Below are 17,962 nucleotides of genomic sequence, written 5' to 3'. Positions count from 1 at the left end.
GTAGCGCAGCATCCGTCAGAGCTATGTGACTTGGATTTCTGGTAAATACACCACAGACTTAGGACATTATTTAATGACTTGAAATTCTTTAAAAACACAGGAAAAGAATGTGTGGATAAATAAAGCTTGTTTGTCTGAAGCCTTTTCTTCCTTGGTAACCATGCAGGCCCTGCGTCGGAATAATGGCCGCACCCCCAGAAGAGATGCAGTGGTTCTGTCCCAAGTGTGCCAACAAAAAGAAGGATAAAAAGCACAAAAAGAGGAAGCACCGGGCGCACTGACACCCCGGGGGCCCCTGTCCTGACGCCTCGGGGGAGGTGCTGTGACCCCGCCTCCGTGTCACCTCCCACCATGTACCTGCAGGTTATGAACCTCGCAAGACTGAGGACAGAAACACACCACCCACAGGGATTTTCCTTCTGGAACACCCCGGCCCGGGGCCACATGGTCGTGACCGAAGGAAAGCTCACGTGGAGGCGGGCACCGGGGCCACCTTGCCTCCGTTTTCTATTACCAGTGACAAGTATTACTAATAAAAAGACCATAATCTTCCCTTTCGATTTTCTTGATTCTCTCCAGGGCCTTTTCCTTAAGGTGTTAGATGAGAAGTGGCTTGTGGCCTGCCTTGACCGTGACCGAGGGTGACGTTGGTAGTCTGTCTGCGCCTCCAGCCTCCTTCCCTCTCTAGTGAGATAATCATAATCACATAAAAGAAAACTCCAGGTGGAGTGTCGGTAAATATTTTTGTGATGAAAAATATATGAAGCTTCCCCTCCCTCCCTGTTTTTAGTACTAACATGTAAAATGTTCAGGCTTTTTGTGAAATACCTTATATTTTTTAAGAAAAAGGTTTCTATCATGTCCTGTTGGCTTTTGTGCAAATTATTTTTGTTGACTCTCACCTATTTTCTTTCTCTGTTGCCTCCCGACTCTGCCCATTTCTCTAAACTGCTGGTGTTCTTCTCACAGCTTATCCATTTCATCAACTTGTATAAAAACTCTTCGGACCAGGAGATCTCCCCTAATGTAAATAATAAATATTTATGAAGTAGTTATTTTAAAAAAATTTTTATCGTGTTTAATTCTGGCTTTCTCTGAAATCTGCTGTGATTTCAGCCATGTCTGTAATTACTGCTGTACATAAGCAAAGAAGGCTAGAAAAAAAGAACCATGCGTAGTTCAAAGTTACCTACCTTGAGCTGAACCCATGCAGTACCCAAAACACTGGGGGAAAGGACCCGAGCAGTTGGAAGGAAAACAAGGCAATTTAAATCTGTGGTTTATGATTTGAAATTGTTTTGTTATCTCTTGTTTCTGTAAATTTCTTTGACTTCCTTTTGTTTCAAAGGACATGTAGATTCCCTGAAAGTTAAAAAAAAAAAAAAAAGAAATATATATATATATATATATATATATATATATATATATATATATACTGTAGCATTTTGTGTTTATATTGTTTTATTTCTGCAAATCTGTTCATTGATATTGTGGTTTAAGGCTGAAATGAAGTATATTATGAAATTTTTTTTAAAGAAAACTCATCAAATTTCAGGGTATCACAAAACTTTATTATATTACTATACTGCCCACTATTTATTATATGTTATAGATGTCTGAGAGATAAACCAAATATTTTATTTTTAATGTAAAACATCAAATTTAATTTTATTAGCATATTTTAGCAACTTTGGAATAAATATGGACTTTTACTTGATTTTGAAGTAATCCCAACTTGGGCCAGTGTAATGGATATCTTGAATACTAGAATATGGGCTTTGAACCTAATACAAATATATTAATAGAAATTGTGATTTTTTAAAATGCCAAGTAAATTGATATTAGTGTATGAATCATATTTTAAAACATATTATGTGGTTAGAGAAATGAGGCTTTCTGCCATGAATGTTAAATTGCAAATCAGTGGAAATGGAGTCACCCTTTCAAGACTGCAGTATTTCATTGCCCTCCTTGTTCTAGAAGTCAAAGTTTTTCTATCCCTACAAAGAAACAAAGCGTCTATGTTGAGACACGTGTTTTTTGTTCTATTAATTTGAGATCATCCTAAATACTTTATACAATATTTTCACATGCACAAATCTACCCATTAGTGCTTTTTGGAGAGGGATGGGGGTGGGGAAGTGCAAAATAAAGATTATTGGCTATTTCATAGTTTGCTTTTCCATTTTCTTTATTTAGGATTTAGTTCCTCGAGGCATGGTCAGTGTATCTGACGTTGCCATGTCTAAGTGACCTGGTCATGCCACTGAAATAAGAATGGAGGTGCCGATATATAACCTTCCCCCAATCCTACTGTCTGAGAGACTTCAGCCCAAATGACATTGAAGGAATTTCAATCAGTTTGTTGTCCCTTGCTATTTCATGGTTGCTTTCCTAAATCCAATTCATGATTTTATAAATGGCCTTTGCAATAATAAAACCAAAGAATCATTTTCAGGGGGCTGGAGAGCTCAAGGGATTAGTAATGGAATACAGAGCCTTTCACCTCTAGGTCAGTGAGTTGAATCCAGTTCAGGTCACCAGAGACCCAAGGTTGTTACCGTCTTCTGACTGTTCAGTGGCCTGTATGAAATGGGCTGGTGGTCTCAGTCTCTACTGGATGCCTGTCCGTACACCAACCAAAGGAAGTCTGAGAAACCACAAAAGGAAATGTGGATTAGAAAATGAAACCCTGGTGTTCCAAAGCAAAGTTAGAAAGTTGGGCAAAATCATCCTCCATAAAGTCACACTGAAGAAAAAGAGAGTAATCGCAAATGCCACAGACATCACAAAGAGACTGGAGATTAATTCACTTGGCCTAATGAAGTTGAACTAAACAGGGAAAGGAAAAACCTGTATTGGACCAGAGGGGAGAGGGTTACGTTGGGAAAGATGACAGTTTAATTGGGAGAAAACCTTGAGGGGACCCACGCAAGAAGAAGAAAGTGCGTTTTGACTTTTGAGGGAGAAGGAAATCATAGAGCAGCAGACATTTGAGGAACTACCGGAACTGAGAAAATTCGATGCGGAGGCACCAGGAAAGTATTTCCCTAGGGAGCATGAGAAGTCTCCCAGGGGTCGGGAAGCTGGTGGACCATTGTCACTTATGCCAGCACTACCATCTGACCTCAGCACTGATGATGCTTCGTGAAGAGAAGTAGTCTGGAAAAAAATTGGCCAGGCTAGTGATTTAATTGGAGGGGTTGGTATTTAAGAGGGAGAGAGAGCCCTCCCTCCCAGGAACCCCATTCCTCGGGTGAGCTGATCTGCCCGCGGAGCCCTGAGGACCTGGCCAAGCGCGATTTCTGTGACTGGTGCACTGTTTGTCTTCTAAAGGTGTCTGCACTGAAGCACAGTGAGGGGCTCTATCCTCCAGCTGATTTGTGGCTCCAAATGTCCTGCAGAAAATCAGAGGGCATCAGAGCATTCTGGCTCTGTCGGGCTTTTTGCAAAGATAAAATATAGTGCCTTACCCTACTGTATCACCTAAACCTCCTTTGTTCTCCTTTGAATAGGACGATTCAACAAAGACCTGGTAACCAAACTAAAGTATAAAATGAACACAGATATGGAAACCTGGCCAGTGAGAATGCTAATGAATTAAGTTCACTAAAGGCGCACGGGCTAAGTTTTCAATACAAATAGTTTTATGGCCAATCTCTTCAGATCATAGCAGTTTTCTTTAGAAGTTCAAGTCTAGAAGTAGATAGTCGCCCCCCAACTGAAGAATGAAACAGATAATGTTCTGAATAACGTTCTCTCCACAATAGTATCAGTCATTCTCTTAGGAAACCGTTTCTTTGAGAATCTTGCATTCGTTGTGGCCTAAAAAGTCTAAAGTAACTATTAATCCCCGCATGCAGGCCAGTGGTGACACTGGAAATGAGATATTTAGGTGGACAGCTGAACGTTTTCTTCTTCCTATCAGGGAAACATAACATTTAGTTTATGTGCGAAGTGTTAAAACAACTGCTGGTTACCTTTTTCATCCTGGACAACTCAGCTTTTAGTTTAGTTTATAGAAGGACAGTTTTAAACACTTTGATTCGTTCATTCAACGTTGGCTGGACACACTTCATGAAAATGGCAAAAGTGCATTAGCTCCAAGTTGAGTTTTCCTGCAGTCTGGCCTCCACCGTTTTGTACTTACTTGTTCCCACCATATTCTGGTATTAATGTGCATTTCATTGAATCCTAAGCCCCTTCCTTACTAGGTTTTTCTCCATTTTTCTCCACATCATCTTTCTATCCACCTTAGACTGCAGTGGTTTTAAACGTGGATATAGCTTTATATAGTTGAAGGGTTTATATTTACAACAAAATATTGAAAAGCTTAGCGAACGGTTACATTAACTATCCTGGGAAGTAGCAGAGTTGACAATATAGGAAAAAATGCATTTATACGTAAACAGATGGATGCCACAAGATGTAAATGTGCTGGGCTTTCAGAACAGAAGTATATTGGGACTTCCCTGGTGGTCCAATGGTTAAGACTCCGTGCTTCCACTGCAGGGGGCACAGGTTCGATCTCTGGTCAGGGAGCTAAGATCCCACATCCTGCATGCCACGCGGCATGGCCAAAAATAAAAATAAAAAAGAACAGAAGCATATTTTAGGTACTCTGCCCTAAGCAATCATCTCCTACTGTATCCTTGGAACCTCGACAGGATTTTGTTAACCTTCTGAAGTTTTGTGGGAGTTTTTTTTTCTCTGTGGTTTTTTTTGGCTTGGTCTTGTATTTGATTAGCGAAACGCTTAGGATGGGATCATCTTAAGCAAAACAACACAAAACTGAAGATTGTCATTGTTACTGTTCTTCATGAGTTAACTATTGCCCAGTTCAGTGGTTTGAAGCAAATGTCTGTGCTGCTTCTAGGACCTCATTTAAACCTCTAATAAAAGTAGTCATCAGAGGGAGTTCAAATCATCCCAAAAAATCATCAGGTTATATTCTGATTATTTCTTTTCTTATACCATTTGGAATGTTGACTAAGCTTTTTTGGCCAGCTTTTAGAAAGTGAATTCTCTAGAAGAAGGTTTCTAAATGACCAATTCCTCTTCCCTCCTTCATTCTATTACTTTTTAATGTGGCTAATTTACAACATTCACAGAAACAAAGAAGAGGCCCAGAATGTTCTGCACTTAACCACATCCACACGCTTCCCAAAAAACCATTAGGCATCTTCCCAGGCTACGGGGATGCAAAGATGACCTGAGACACGTCCCCAGTGTCACAGAGAGATGACAGAGAATGACATGAGAGACGTGGTCCACATCTCAAAATGGATCGAAGCCAGAGTGCATGGAAAGATGATCAGTTCTGACTCCTGTCTGACCAGTTTTCAATTTTAGGTCCATGAGACCAAGGGACAGCTTACCACAAGACGCTGTAAACCAATACAGACATCAGGATATATGTAGTTTGAGTCCTTGTATATAAAGTCCCAAAAGGGCAAAACTACACCACGTGTTTCAGGATGCACGCAAAGGTGGGAAAGCAAGGAGGGACCCTCATAAAAGTAAGGATGGCGGCTTCCTCTGTGGGGAGAGAGGGGAGCGTGGATGTGGAAGACGCAGCATAAGCAAGCTCGGGCTGCTTCCAGGTACACGCAGAGTCTGATTCCCTGACCTGGGAGGTGGTTATACAGACACCACTTTATAGCCATTTGTTTAAACTGTATATGTAAGTTTTAGCTATTTCTGTGCTTGTTCTTTTCTACAAGTAAAAAAAACCTTAATTGAAAAAAAAAAAAGCAGTAAGTTGACAAAATTATAACATTCCCAGGAAGAAAGATTGGATCTGAAACTCCAATCTACTGAAATAAATGTATTCCTGATGCAACGTGTATGTCAAATTTTTGTTAATCCTGTCACGTTAAATGCCAGAGGAGAGTTTTGCTTAAAGGAAAAATATGGTGAATTCTCACTAAGGAAGTAAGGTAAGAGGGGAAAAAGCAAAAGCATTTATAAACACCTGTACGTTTTAAAAAAAAAGTATGAGGAAAAACCTTTCACTCTGAAGGCTCAGTGAGGCCATCAGAGCTTCCCAGGAAGGCTGCTGCGGAATGCAAACCTTCTAGAAGCTCAGCTGACACCCTCTCAAATGTCATTTTCCACAAAGATCCCACATGGAAATGGGCCTGTGGGTGAGGTTGCTTTGTTGTTTGGTTTCACTTTGGGGAGAGCGTAGCACAGGGCTGTAAAAATTTTGAATCTGAAAACCTTTAGGCAGACCACACAGTGGCCTTCCTTGTGACACGGGTGGGTTACCTGCCTGACTCCTAGGGTTGCTGTGCCCAGGAATCACGCCCACTTCCAGTAAGTGCGCGTCAAGCCAAATATTGTTTGAAGTGTGATAAAAATATTTTTGGCTTACCATATTTTCACCAATTAAAAAAAAAATTGAATTGGCCAGACCTAGGCCCCCATTAAAGTGCATACAGGGTGTTTGATGAGCTTCACGCATTAAATTGATATTTTCTGTTTATAGGTCTTCTTTTCACATTGCATTTAGATCTTTAAATTTTAAGGAGTCTAGACAGCAAGATAGTAGCCAAGAGCACTTTTTTTTTAGTCAGAACTTGGATCTGAATCCTGACTGTGTTGCTGAACTGCTGAATGAACTTCAATAAAGAATTTAATTTCTCTAAATCTCAGCTTCCTTCTCTGTAAAAGGAGAATAGGACTGTCTTCTTTGGGTAATTGTAAAAATTGAATAAGATCATATGTAAAGCATTTAACACATAGTAGGAGCTCAACAAATGGGAGCTATAGTATCTATTGTGGGTTTTTTTTTTTTAGTTTAATTTGTTAATAGTTACTATCTTGCTCTTCCAATAATTTTTCAGTGCTCTATAAATTCTGAATTTTCCATGAGACTCAGATTCTGGATTTTGACACCCCATCAAAACAGCGATCTTGGCCAGCAACCCCACTCCTGGGTATATATCCTAAAAAGTTGAAGGCTCTAATTCAAAAAGATACATGCACCCCAGTGTTCATAGCAGCACTATTTACAACAGCCAAGACATGGAAGCAGCCTAAACGTGCACTGACAGATGAATAGATGAAGAAGATGTATATATACAATGGAATACTACTCAGCCATAAAAAAGGAATGAAATAATGCCATTTGCAGCAACATAGATGGACCTAGAGATTATCATACTATATGAAGTAAGTCAGAGAAAGATAAATATATGATATCACTTATATGTGGAATCTAAAAAATAGTACAAATGAACTTGTTTACAAAACAGAAACAGACATAGAAAACAAATTTATGGTTACCAAAGGAGAGGGGAGGAGAGGACTAAAATAGAAATTTGGGAGTAACATATACACACTACTATATATAAAATAAACAACAAGGACCTACTATATAGCACAGGGAACTCAATATCTTGTAATAAACTACAATGGAAAGAATTGAAAAAAATCTAGATAAATACATGTATATGTATAACTGAATCACTTTGCTGTACACCTGAAAGTAAAACGATATTGTAAATCAAATATACTTCAATTAAAAAAATTTTTTTTCATTTAATAAAGAGCAATGTGGGCTTCCCTGGTGGCGCGATGGTTGAGAGTCCGCCTGCCGATGCAGGGGACATGGGTTCGTGCCCCGGTCTGGGAAGATCCCACATGCCGCGGAGTGGCTGGGCCCGTGAGCCATGGCCGCTAAGCCTGCGTGGCCGGAGCCTGTGCTCCACAACGGGAGAGGCCACAACAGTGAGAGGCCCGCGTACCACAAAAAAAAAAGAGCAATGCTCTTTTGATGCTACAGTCGAGGCTGGAAAGGTGGACAAGACATTAGCCAGGCGATTCTATTATCAAGCTATTTGATTACTGGACACAGAAGGTCACCAGGAGAAAGACTTCCTCCCAGTGCCCATTTTCTTCAGCTCAATTTTACACCCATCTGTATAGTACCCAATGGTGGAGAGCGGAGGGAGAGGTATGCCGCTGTCAGCAGGCCTGGATGACCGATGTTAATACGCAGCAAGTCAAAGTGCAATGGATTTGGCATTGGCACTTTCTGGTTCTTATGCTGAACAATCTCAGACAACTAGATGAAACAGTAAATCATGGAAGACAAGCCCTTGCTGGGCTTCACCCGCATTCAGCAGGCACATGGTTGCCTGTCCATTCCTGAACAACCTCAGGCCTCAGTGCAGGAAAGGGATCAGATAAAAGAAGGAAACCTAATTTACACTTAAAACAAGGAGGAATTTCTCAAAGCCTTCTGAATGTAGTCCAGCTGGAGGGATGCACTGGAGTCTAGAGCACCCCCTAGTGGAGGAGCTTCCACTGCACCACCACCCCCTTCCCTAGGTGCTTAGGAATCTCAGGCCATGAGGATGGAAATGTCCCATCACTTCTGCTCCGCCAATACCGGGGCCATGGCCACATGGACTATGGATCACTTGAGATACGGCTATTGCAACTAAGAAGCTGAATTTTTAATTTTGTTTAATTTTAACTAATTGAAAAAAATTTTTTAATAGTTTAAACTAATGGAAAATTTTAAAATGATAATTTTAACTAATTGAAATGTAAATATCCACAGGTGGCTAGTAGCTAGCACATCACTGCAGTTCCAGGACAGACACAACTGTAGATGTTCTTTGCTCCTTCGCTGTAGCTCTGACCAGGAAGCACTGACATCACAGCCTCACTTCCTAACTGTCTGCCCAACTCTCCCAAGGGCCTCAGCCCCTTCATTTTGAAACAAAGAGGTCCCATGAGATCTACATGCTTCTTGTAGCTCTCACATTCTGTGCTCGAGACTTCAAACGTTATAAATAAATTAGTTCCGTTTCAGAGGTAGCGACACGTCAAATCTATCCGATGGCTGTTAGGATGTCAGGTCCATAGGTGAAGGGATATGTGTGTGTTGTGTGAAAGGAACCCAATCAGAAATGACTCATCCTCAACCTTTTTAAAGTGTGGATTTCATTGAAAATAACGTTAAAAAATAGGCTTAAAGTTAAAAAATTGAAATAAAATCAGGATACGAAAAGTAGGCACATCCTTTTCCGGTTGTTTACCTCTTGTAAGAGCACATTTTTAGGAAGAACAGCAAAAAGGCATCTCTCCACCAGGTACAATGGCTGTAGCAGTGGTGGGGTGGCCGAGAGCTGCTGACGGGGTTGATACTTTCCCTAACACTTCCTGCATGGGAGGGTATCTTTAACAGCATAGAGGCATTTATATTGCCTTATTGTCAATAGATGGAAGAAGGCAAGAAAACACAAAGAGTTTAATGTTTTCAACTTACTAACAGTTTTTCATTAAGTCCACATTTTGTATATCCAGGAGTCTGCCCCTATCAGTTATCAGTGGTTTGTATGAGATTGTAGTGAAATTTTTCTACTGCACTGATTCAACCATTAATAGGAACACATGATGTACTTGTTCACATACATACACAGAATCTACGGACTTGTGAACCGCTTCCATGCCCTTTCTAGCATCTTGGATATAATATAAACCCTTTCAACATCTGCTTCATTTCTTGGACGGTTAGTTACTTGTTCAAATGTCTTTATGGACAAATCATTGTCACTGAACTTTGTTTCAAATCACGAAAAACAACAGAGGAGCTCTGCTTTATTGATTACAAAATACCAAGCCCTTACTGGAGGGCTTCAAATTACCAGACCACCCAAACTAAGCTAGCCCACGTTTCAGTTTGTAGTCACGGACAATACAGCAATTTAATGCAGCAGAAATCCTGACCGAATTCAAAAGATGGTATTTCTGCCATCAGAAGTGTATTCACCTCCTTTCCCAAGCAACTGGTTAACGCTGACATTTGACAGTGGCCCACTTTGTCTCTGAGAAGTTTGTGGACACAGATTCAGCTGAAGGATGTTTATATAAAAATACATGGTGTAATTAACACCTACAGCTCACAGCATTCCCTAAGTATATGTTCATGTATAATTTTTGCAATTATGCAGTTTACAGACACAAAAGTCACATCACTGTCTTGACACACAAAAGTCACCATCCAAGAAATGAAGCAGATGTTGAAAGGGTTTATATTATATCCAAGATGCTAGAAAGGGTATGGAAGCGGCTCACAAGTCCATAGATTCAGTGTATGTATATGAACAAGTACATCGTGTGTTCCTAAAAATGGTTATCATTTTTAATATGTATTATGCACTTAGAAACAAGAATCTGGCTTCATTCAAGCTGCTAATCATGTTTCATTGGTGCTCAAAGACCAGAAGGAAAACAGAAGGTTTGGAGAAATAGTAAGGAAGGGCCCAGGTGAGCTGTCTCTGCCCCAGTCGCTGCTCAGGTGTGATGACAGCCCACGTCGCTAAGACAAACAAACCTCCGCCCAGCCGTTCGATGGTCTTGGCTGGCATTGTCTGAATTCTTTTTTTTTCCCCACAAGAAAAGCTGGTCTTTCATATTAAGTGGAGGCATGTCAGAAATTGGACAAACAGTATATTCAGAGCTCAAGTGGAGACAGTGCCCTTTATGTAAAGAAGCGGCGCAAGGTTTAAAAAGTGTGCTAGGGTTTCAGTAACTGGATTGTTTAGACTCAGGTGAGGGCACCAACGCTTTGAGCCAAAAAAAAAAAAAGGAAAGAAAGAAAGATTAATCATGTTGTACCTCAGCCAACCCACTAATCACGAATACAAAATATGGTGCTAAGATATGAAGGCGCTACAGACATGCCACCAAAAGCTGGATGTGAAAGTAAACATTCCTAATTCCCTACCCCCCTCTCACGGCTAATCTGATGGAACCATCCAATGGCTTTCCACCAGGGTAAAGGGAGCCGGCTGCCTCTGAGTCTAGGCAGGCTTTGAAATGGCCTTCTATTAGAAACCTGGTAGAAGCATCTCCTGGGATTGCTGCGGTGCTCGGTTGCCGCCCGTCAGGTCGCCGCAGCCACCCCGCAGCAAAGCCCATGGAAATGGAAAGCACCACGTGACTGCCCAGGTCCACCCCGTCTCTGTTTTCAAGGTCTTTCCTGAAAGTTGGCCACACAGATAACCTGGTTTCCATGCTATTTATTGCCCAGGAAGGAGGAAGGGTTGAGCCCAACCCCTTGGAGATGTGAACTTGCGGTTCCAGGGAGTCTAGGGGATCAAATCTGATGCTTTCAGGACTGAGCTGCCCCAGAGAGTGAATCCAACCGCAGCTTTCTCTTAGAACCAAAAGGGGAACCGAATTACAATAGCTCTTTCTTATTTGTGACACATGGGGGGGGGGGTGAAGAAAAGAAAAGAAAAGAAAGCTTTCGCTAGTACTTTAGGACATAGGTAACCTGTGGCTTTTGCAAACAGTCGTTTTTCTACATTGAGAATGAATTCCCCTTAATATTCTTTTTATTAACTGAAACATCATTTTACCCGAGATCCCCATGTACTGGTGGCAAATCTGGGTCACTTTAGAGACCCAGGATCACTTCTCCCATCAAAATTACTTAGCCTACAAGTTAGGGAAGATTCTATGCTTGGGTCAAACTCCCGCCCCCCTTAGCGTGTTAGCAAAGATAAAATTCAGATGCTGTTTTTAGTAAAAAATGATTGCCTTCTTGTAAAAGATTGCACTAAAGACAACAGCGGAATGATCTTTTTCTTTTTCCAGCAGCACACAAATTTGGTCTTTGGAACTGGATTTATGAAACAGCTGCCTTTGATGTACTTTGAGGCTTTCGTTTTAGGTGAGTTCTGGACATAGCCTGACTTGGGGACCCATCTAGGTAAAGGATGATGTCTCTCACCAGGCAAGACATCGTTAAAGACAGTGAAAAACTAACCTCCTCAGCTTTGAAAAATAAATGTTTATTCAGCCATCAGTTTTGGATAAGACTCTGCAACTTCCAACATGTGGACGGGTTGGTCATCTCAGGCCACCATATTCCTCACAAGTATCGAAAAGCACATTTTTACCTGTTTGTAGCTGCTCAAAAGATGTTTGTGTTGATTTCCCAAGGTTCTGCCACTCTTTTGAAGACTAGATTTCACTCTGTAAAATCCAGTTCCTCAGACCTGCTCGGCTTTTGTGTGGTTGGAACAGCACACCCTGAAAAAGTATCAAGGGTCAACTTGGTTCAGAGGTTCGGCTGACAGTTTAAAGTTATTTAGAGAAAATCGGGCGCTGATGTACTGTGACATAGATGTACTCACACACAGAAAATACCTCCTCCTCATTCAAAGGAGCTAAAAATGTAGGCCCCATTGCTGGCACGTTAAATAAAGTTCCCTGTTGCAGGATTATTTATCATGGTTAGCGGTTGCCATCAGTCATGAAAAGTTAACGAAGACCTATTGGGTTTATCTATAGGCAGCTAAACAAACATATCTTGCTCTTCTGTTATCTTCTTGTTAACAAAGCCCTATCAGGGTGTTCTCAACATCAGCATTTACTGCACAGGGGCCCTTTATCTGGGATGATATATAGGGAGACCATCAATTAGTGTGAGAGTTTGTAGATACCTGCCATATATTCATGAGGGCGAGCGGCTTCCCGTCTCTTGCTGTCACAGACACGGTGCAGCGCGGTTTTCTAGGTGGTGTCACTGCTCACCTTCTGGGCTTTGGCTGATTTCTGTCGTGGCCATGAAACTGTCAGAGTGCCTTTGGTCCAGGCAGAGCTGTGACTGCAGCAGAGCCAGAGACCAGGGCTGTTGTTCTCAACACACTCTCAACACACAAGCCCAGAGGACCAAGGTCCCATGCAGCGATACTGAGAAAACACACAGAGAAACAGGAGCCTTGGTGTAAGTGTTGCTTTTGCCTAAGCATTTTTTAAAAAATTGTTATTACCCAGTCGCTTTATACAATTGGAAGTATTGAAGCAGACACTTTAGTTCTGGGTGTGTAGCTGAGGGGAAACGGGGAGACTGGTCACCTGAATGGCATCTAGAATCTCTAACTTCACTCATTCTGATCCCAGTGCTCCTCTGCATACAGACCATCGCTGGTTCCCCAGTGCCCACAGGACAAAGCCACGTAGTAGCTTGACTCCATGACCCTTCACTGCCCTGTGTCCCTACCTCTCCCACTCCTTCCCTGCTCGGGGAACTGCCTTTCTCATCCCTTATCGAACTCTCCGGACCCTTTCCCCACCCCAGTGCCATCGAACTTGCCTGTTCACTTCTTGAATACCTCTTGCCCCCTGCGCCACTCTGTGAGCTCATAAGCATCCGGAGAGTCAGATCAAACTTCACAATCTGGTTAAACATTCGAAGACACTCCCAAGCTTTCTGTCCCCTGGGCTCACACAGCAGGCATTTCACAGAGTGTTTACTGCATCTGAATGATTTACTTGTTTGTCCTTCTTCCCCATTCTACCTGTGCACAGAGACAGCTTCCTCCTTTGTGGTCTCAGAGCTTAGCAGGGTGCCCATTATGGGGACACAGTGTTAAAGGAAGGAAGGAGGGATGAACGAAGAAATAGAAATGCCTGTAACCCCACTGATGATCCGCAGCGCACACTGAGTCTTCTGGAAGGAAAGAAGTCCCAGGAGCAGGGATGAGGGCTGGTCACAGCCAGACAGGATGCGTCACCTGTAGAACAGGGATAAACCTATCTTACGGGGTGTTCTGAGTTTAATGAGCATTATCCTGTAACTGATATATTTTATGATGGATGCAGTCACTGTTATAATATAACCAGGTTGTTACTGTTATGGCCTTTGGTGTAAGTGCCCCAGCTTCCTGCAACCTGGACGGCCCTTTCCTTAGAACAGAGTTTCATCAGTTTGGTTTCCCCAAGAGAACTCACCTGCCTGATGAGTTGTGGGACACGTCCCTACAGCACAGGGATGGCAGATTGTCACACCGAAAGCTGACCCTCAGCCAAGAATCCCAGGGCCACCGAGCGTGCTAGTACTATTGTCACCTCCACTGACCAGCCCAGCTGCACAGGGAGCAGGCCCCTGAGGCCCCCTGCAGCCTTTCTCCTCCCAGTCCTCAGATGCCCCGAAACCACGCTCAGCCCCCCACCCCGAGCTAGGCGTGTTCCCAAGGCGGCAGGCCGTGTAACCTCCGTGGCTGAGCAAAGCACCCTTCGCTCTGGGGACAAGAAGGGGCAGGGGTCACTCGTGCAAACGGCATCCCCTCTGGCCTTCAGTATCGCCGGTGGGGTCGTGACAGGCCGTGGGCAATTCCGGGCCCGGGGAGGGAAGTTGACCCCTCGCAGCCCCCTGGAGCGCCTACACCTGCTGACAAGAGCCCCCGACCTTTGCCCCGCCGATGCACGGCTCTGCGTCCCCGCTGGCGTCTTCAGAGCAGCAAGCCATCTCCGAGGCCTGGTCCTGACGGGAGGGGGACGGAAGGGGGGCGCCGCGACAGGCCGCAGTGGGGGCCACCCTGGCTGTAGGTGAGGCAAGCACGTCCCCGGGGGACCTCAGGGTGCGCGGGTGCAAGGGCGGCGAAGGCAGTGCCTGGGGCTTGGGGCTGGTGGAGGCCAGGTATTCCCGGGTCAAGGTCACAGAGACCGCTCTGGAGCCCGAGACTCACTCCCTGAGGCCCCGGTGGGTCCTCCCATGAAAAACAAAGACTGGGGGGGCGAAAGGGAAGAAAAAGTCGGGAAGGAAGGGAGGGAGGGAGGGAGGAACTGGGAGAAGAGGGGAAATAGAGGCCATGCCGTCCTAGGCCCTCACAACCGCCTTTTGCGGCTTTGCGGGCCTTGCAAGCTGGGAAGACAGATGTTTGCCGTGCTTGCTTTAACAGAGACCGTTCTCGGGGTCGTATTCTTGACTGACTGCCCCAGACGGTCCGGTTCTTCCACTCCCCACCTGCCAGCCCCAACCCCAGGCCGCCGCCGCCGGAAGCCTGGGGACCAAATCCATCCATCTCCGAGCCTGCGCCCCCCTCTGGCCCTTTTCCTGGCCAAACTGGGAACAGAAACCTAAGACCCGTGCGCTCCCGGCAGGTGGCTTCTCGGGAGCCAGGGCGGCCAGCGCGCCCGGAGGGGCCGGCGGGCGCAGGTCCCCAGGAGGGGAGGAGAAAAGGGGTGTCGGAGGGAACACTCCGAGAGAGGAGACAGCGGGTGACTGTACATAGGAGGATAGACAACGAAGGGGCCTGGAAAGCCGGTTCCCGTCTGCACTTAGATGCTGCCCCCTCTTCTTATCCCCGAGGTCCCAGAGGTAGCGTCACAGAAGACCTCAAAGGGGAGATGGGGAAGTGGGGGGACCTCTGCCCCCGCGCGACAGTGGAGGGTGAGGCGTGTCCGCGCGGGGCCCACGCACCTGAGAGCAGTTAGTGCCAACACGGAGCAGGCCGACGATCCCCCCCCCACCCCCGTACAAGTGCAAACTAGTTTCTGTGTTGGGGGAAAAAAGAGAATAAAAGTTTAATAAACGTGTGCTGTGTTGTGAACGACTTTGTGACGACCTCTGTTGCCAATGGCCTATGCACGCGGAATAATGGTCTCCTTGCAGAGAGGGAAATAGCTTAGCGCTATCATCGTTGCCTCGGTAACCATCAGAGTCCCCATCTAGCAAGAGAGAAATGAGTTATGAAAAGGCTTGAGTGAAGAAGGGATTAACACATGATCCCAGGGACAGTATGTCAATCAAAATCAACTGAGAAATTACACTGCTCTATTTGAGAATTTCTCCGGAACCCGCACGGTAGTGGAGTTGGGTGCGTATTTTCTCTCTCTTTTTTTTTAATTTGAGAAAGAAGGGGGAAAGTAGCATCGTGATTAGTCTTTGCGACTATCGCTGAGAATTACACTGAGGAGAGGGAAAGACTCACCAAAAGGAGGGTTAAGTAGACCCCCCCCAGCCCACCCGGCACGTCCGGGCACCTGGCTCTTGTGTTCCGGCCCCCGCGCTCCTCCTGTCCGCGGCACTCACCCCCCACTCCGCAGGCACCGGAGCGGAAGGCTAGAAGCCCGGGGGCCAGGCGCTCGGCCTCGGACGGACCCCGAGCTGCGCCCGAGGAGGCGGAGGTGGGGAGCGGGGGGCTGGGAGGGGCAGGGCAGGAAAGACAGTGCGGACCTGGCTCACGGTCCTGGAGCCTGAGCGGCAGCCTCCGAAGCAGCCTCTTGCCGGCTGCCGACTGGCTCGACTCAGCGTTCGGCGAAATGAATCGTCGAGTCTGGTGCACACCCCACCCCACCCCCACCCCCACCCCCCCGACCCGCCCGGTAGCCGCCAGCCCTCAGCTCCCACCCCCGACCCCCCAGCTCCTGAGGCTGGCGGCTGAGACGCTCACGCACGCAGATCAGCGCGCGTGCAAACACAACCCCCCACCTTGCTCGCGCACAGGGACCTGGGTCTCAAAAATTAAAAAAAAAAAAAAAAAAAGACACCGTGAAGTCCTAAGGAGCGGCCTTGGGTTAATCGATTTCTAACCCCGCGCGCGGTGCGCCTGCAGCTCCGCTTTGCGCCCAAAGGCTGCGTCAGCTTGGGCTTCCGCTCTGGCTCTGGAGTCGGGAATTTTGAAGGAAACCTCAATCCGCACCCCCCCCCTCCCAAAAAGAGGATGCTCTCTTTGGGAAACACTTGAGAGGCACAAGACTGCGGGAGAGAGAGCTCCTAAAGAGTCTGGGTGGGCTGGAGCAGGGCACGCGGGACTTCCCTAGACGGAGACCCCGAGAATAATCGAGAATAACCGCCGTTGCTCCTGGAGGCCGAGCCCGGGGCGGGGCAGGGGTGCCGGGGGTGGGGTGGGGTGGGGTGGGGAAGAGAACCCTGCAGGCTGGACTGGGGGAGTTTGAAGCTCTCGCTGCTGGAAGTCTGGCCAGCGCCTGTGGCCCAGATGGGGGGGGGGTACCGGGGTCCCCAGGGCGCATTGCGGCTGCAGACCTGGTCACCTCGGGGACGTCCCCCTCCTTATAAACCGCTCTGGGCCCGCAGCCTGCTTTTTCCGCAAGAAGAAGGGACCTTGGCCATCCTCTGGTCCTACCCCCTCAATTAGCAGGTGGGGAAACTGAAGCCTTGAGGCAATACAGTGACAAAAGGTACCCGTTGAAGCGCTGGAGAAGCGCCCAATTTCTTAACTTCGCTTTAGAAAATTGGCCTCATTATATAAAAATAAAAGTTTTAAGGAACTTTCCTCCAACTGAGAGCCTTGCTTTGCCCTGCGGGGGGCGAGGAGGTGCGTGGAGGCGCTCTCAGCCCACGTGTGTCTGGGTGTTCATTCCTCATTCATTCATTCATGCATCATTCATTCACTGGCCTTCCCTCCGCCCGCCTTACTCCCCCGCGAGTCCCACACAAGTTTCAAGTCCCGAGCGCCCTGCGCGGTTAACTAAATCGCCTTGACCCCGGCGCTATTTGATATTTGCCTCCTTGACACTCATTTAGGGGCTTGGAGCAGCGACGCAGACATTGGACAACTCCAGCCTGAAACCGAAGCCGTACGGAAGGGGGGGACGGGGAGAACCTGATAGCTGGAAACTCGTTTTCTCCAAAGGCTTTCGGGACATTTTAGCCCGGCTCCAGGTCCTCGGAGCGCCAGGGCGCCGCCAGTGCGGGTGTAAACGTTAAATGTTAGCTATTTGTTCCGATGATTGGCATGGAAATCGACTCTTTCTTGTCTTCTTTTTTTCCTCCTTCTGCCTCTTTCCTTTCCTTTCTCTCTCTCCCCTCCGGATTCCCACAAATACTAATTCAACCAGTGGCTCCTCTAATCCGCCTTCCCTCCCGGCCCCGCCGCCACCCAAGTCAGAAGACTCCCGATTTGGGGAAAACTAACACAACAATAACAACCCAGGCGAGGCAAGGGGCCACTTTTCTGGTTTCGTTCCACTTCTGGAGGCGACACTATTCAGTGCGACGGACTCCTCGTCTCCTGTAGTCCCTTGTATCTTTTTTCTTTTCCTTTTTAAAAAAATTTTTTTTTGGCTTTTCATTTCTTTTAAACAGCGCTGGAGGGAATAAAGTGTTGGTGGCATATTAGAAATTCAGGAGCGCTGTGGTCTCTATTAACAGAGACAAACAGATGACCAGATAAGGGAGTCGCCTGGT

At 45.9% G+C, this 17,962-nt stretch overlaps 1 protein-coding gene and 1 long non-coding RNA gene across 2 annotated transcripts in view; one reads left to right on the top strand and one right to left on the bottom strand.

Annotated features, from left to right (window-relative positions):
* Window positions 1–1,391, top strand: part of TAF3 (TATA-box binding protein associated factor 3) — a 152,236-nt gene extending 150,845 nt beyond the window's left edge. Inside the window, exon 7 of the mRNA XM_004281705.4 lies at window positions 167–1,391. Within this exon, the coding sequence (XP_004281753.1) occupies window positions 167–281 (115 nt within the window). The 3' untranslated portion in view covers window positions 282–1,391. The remainder of the gene's footprint in view (window positions 1–166) is intronic.
* Window positions 1,239–13,099, bottom strand: LOC125963446 (uncharacterized). Its single transcript, XR_007475445.1, has 5 exons — window positions 13,031–13,099; window positions 12,471–12,720; window positions 11,925–12,057; window positions 2,507–2,650; window positions 1,239–1,362 (listed from the first exon to the last, which is right to left on the bottom strand). It is a non-coding gene; the product is annotated as an uncharacterized LOC125963446 (long non-coding RNA).
* Window positions 13,100–17,962: the final 4,863 nt, after the last annotated feature.

This window comes from Orcinus orca, chromosome 2 (genome assembly GCF_937001465.1).
Source record: "Orcinus orca chromosome 2, mOrcOrc1.1, whole genome shotgun sequence".
NCBI classification, from domain to species: domain Eukaryota; kingdom Metazoa; phylum Chordata; class Mammalia; order Artiodactyla; family Delphinidae; genus Orcinus; species Orcinus orca.
This window is presented reverse-complemented; position numbering and strand designations above follow the sequence as displayed.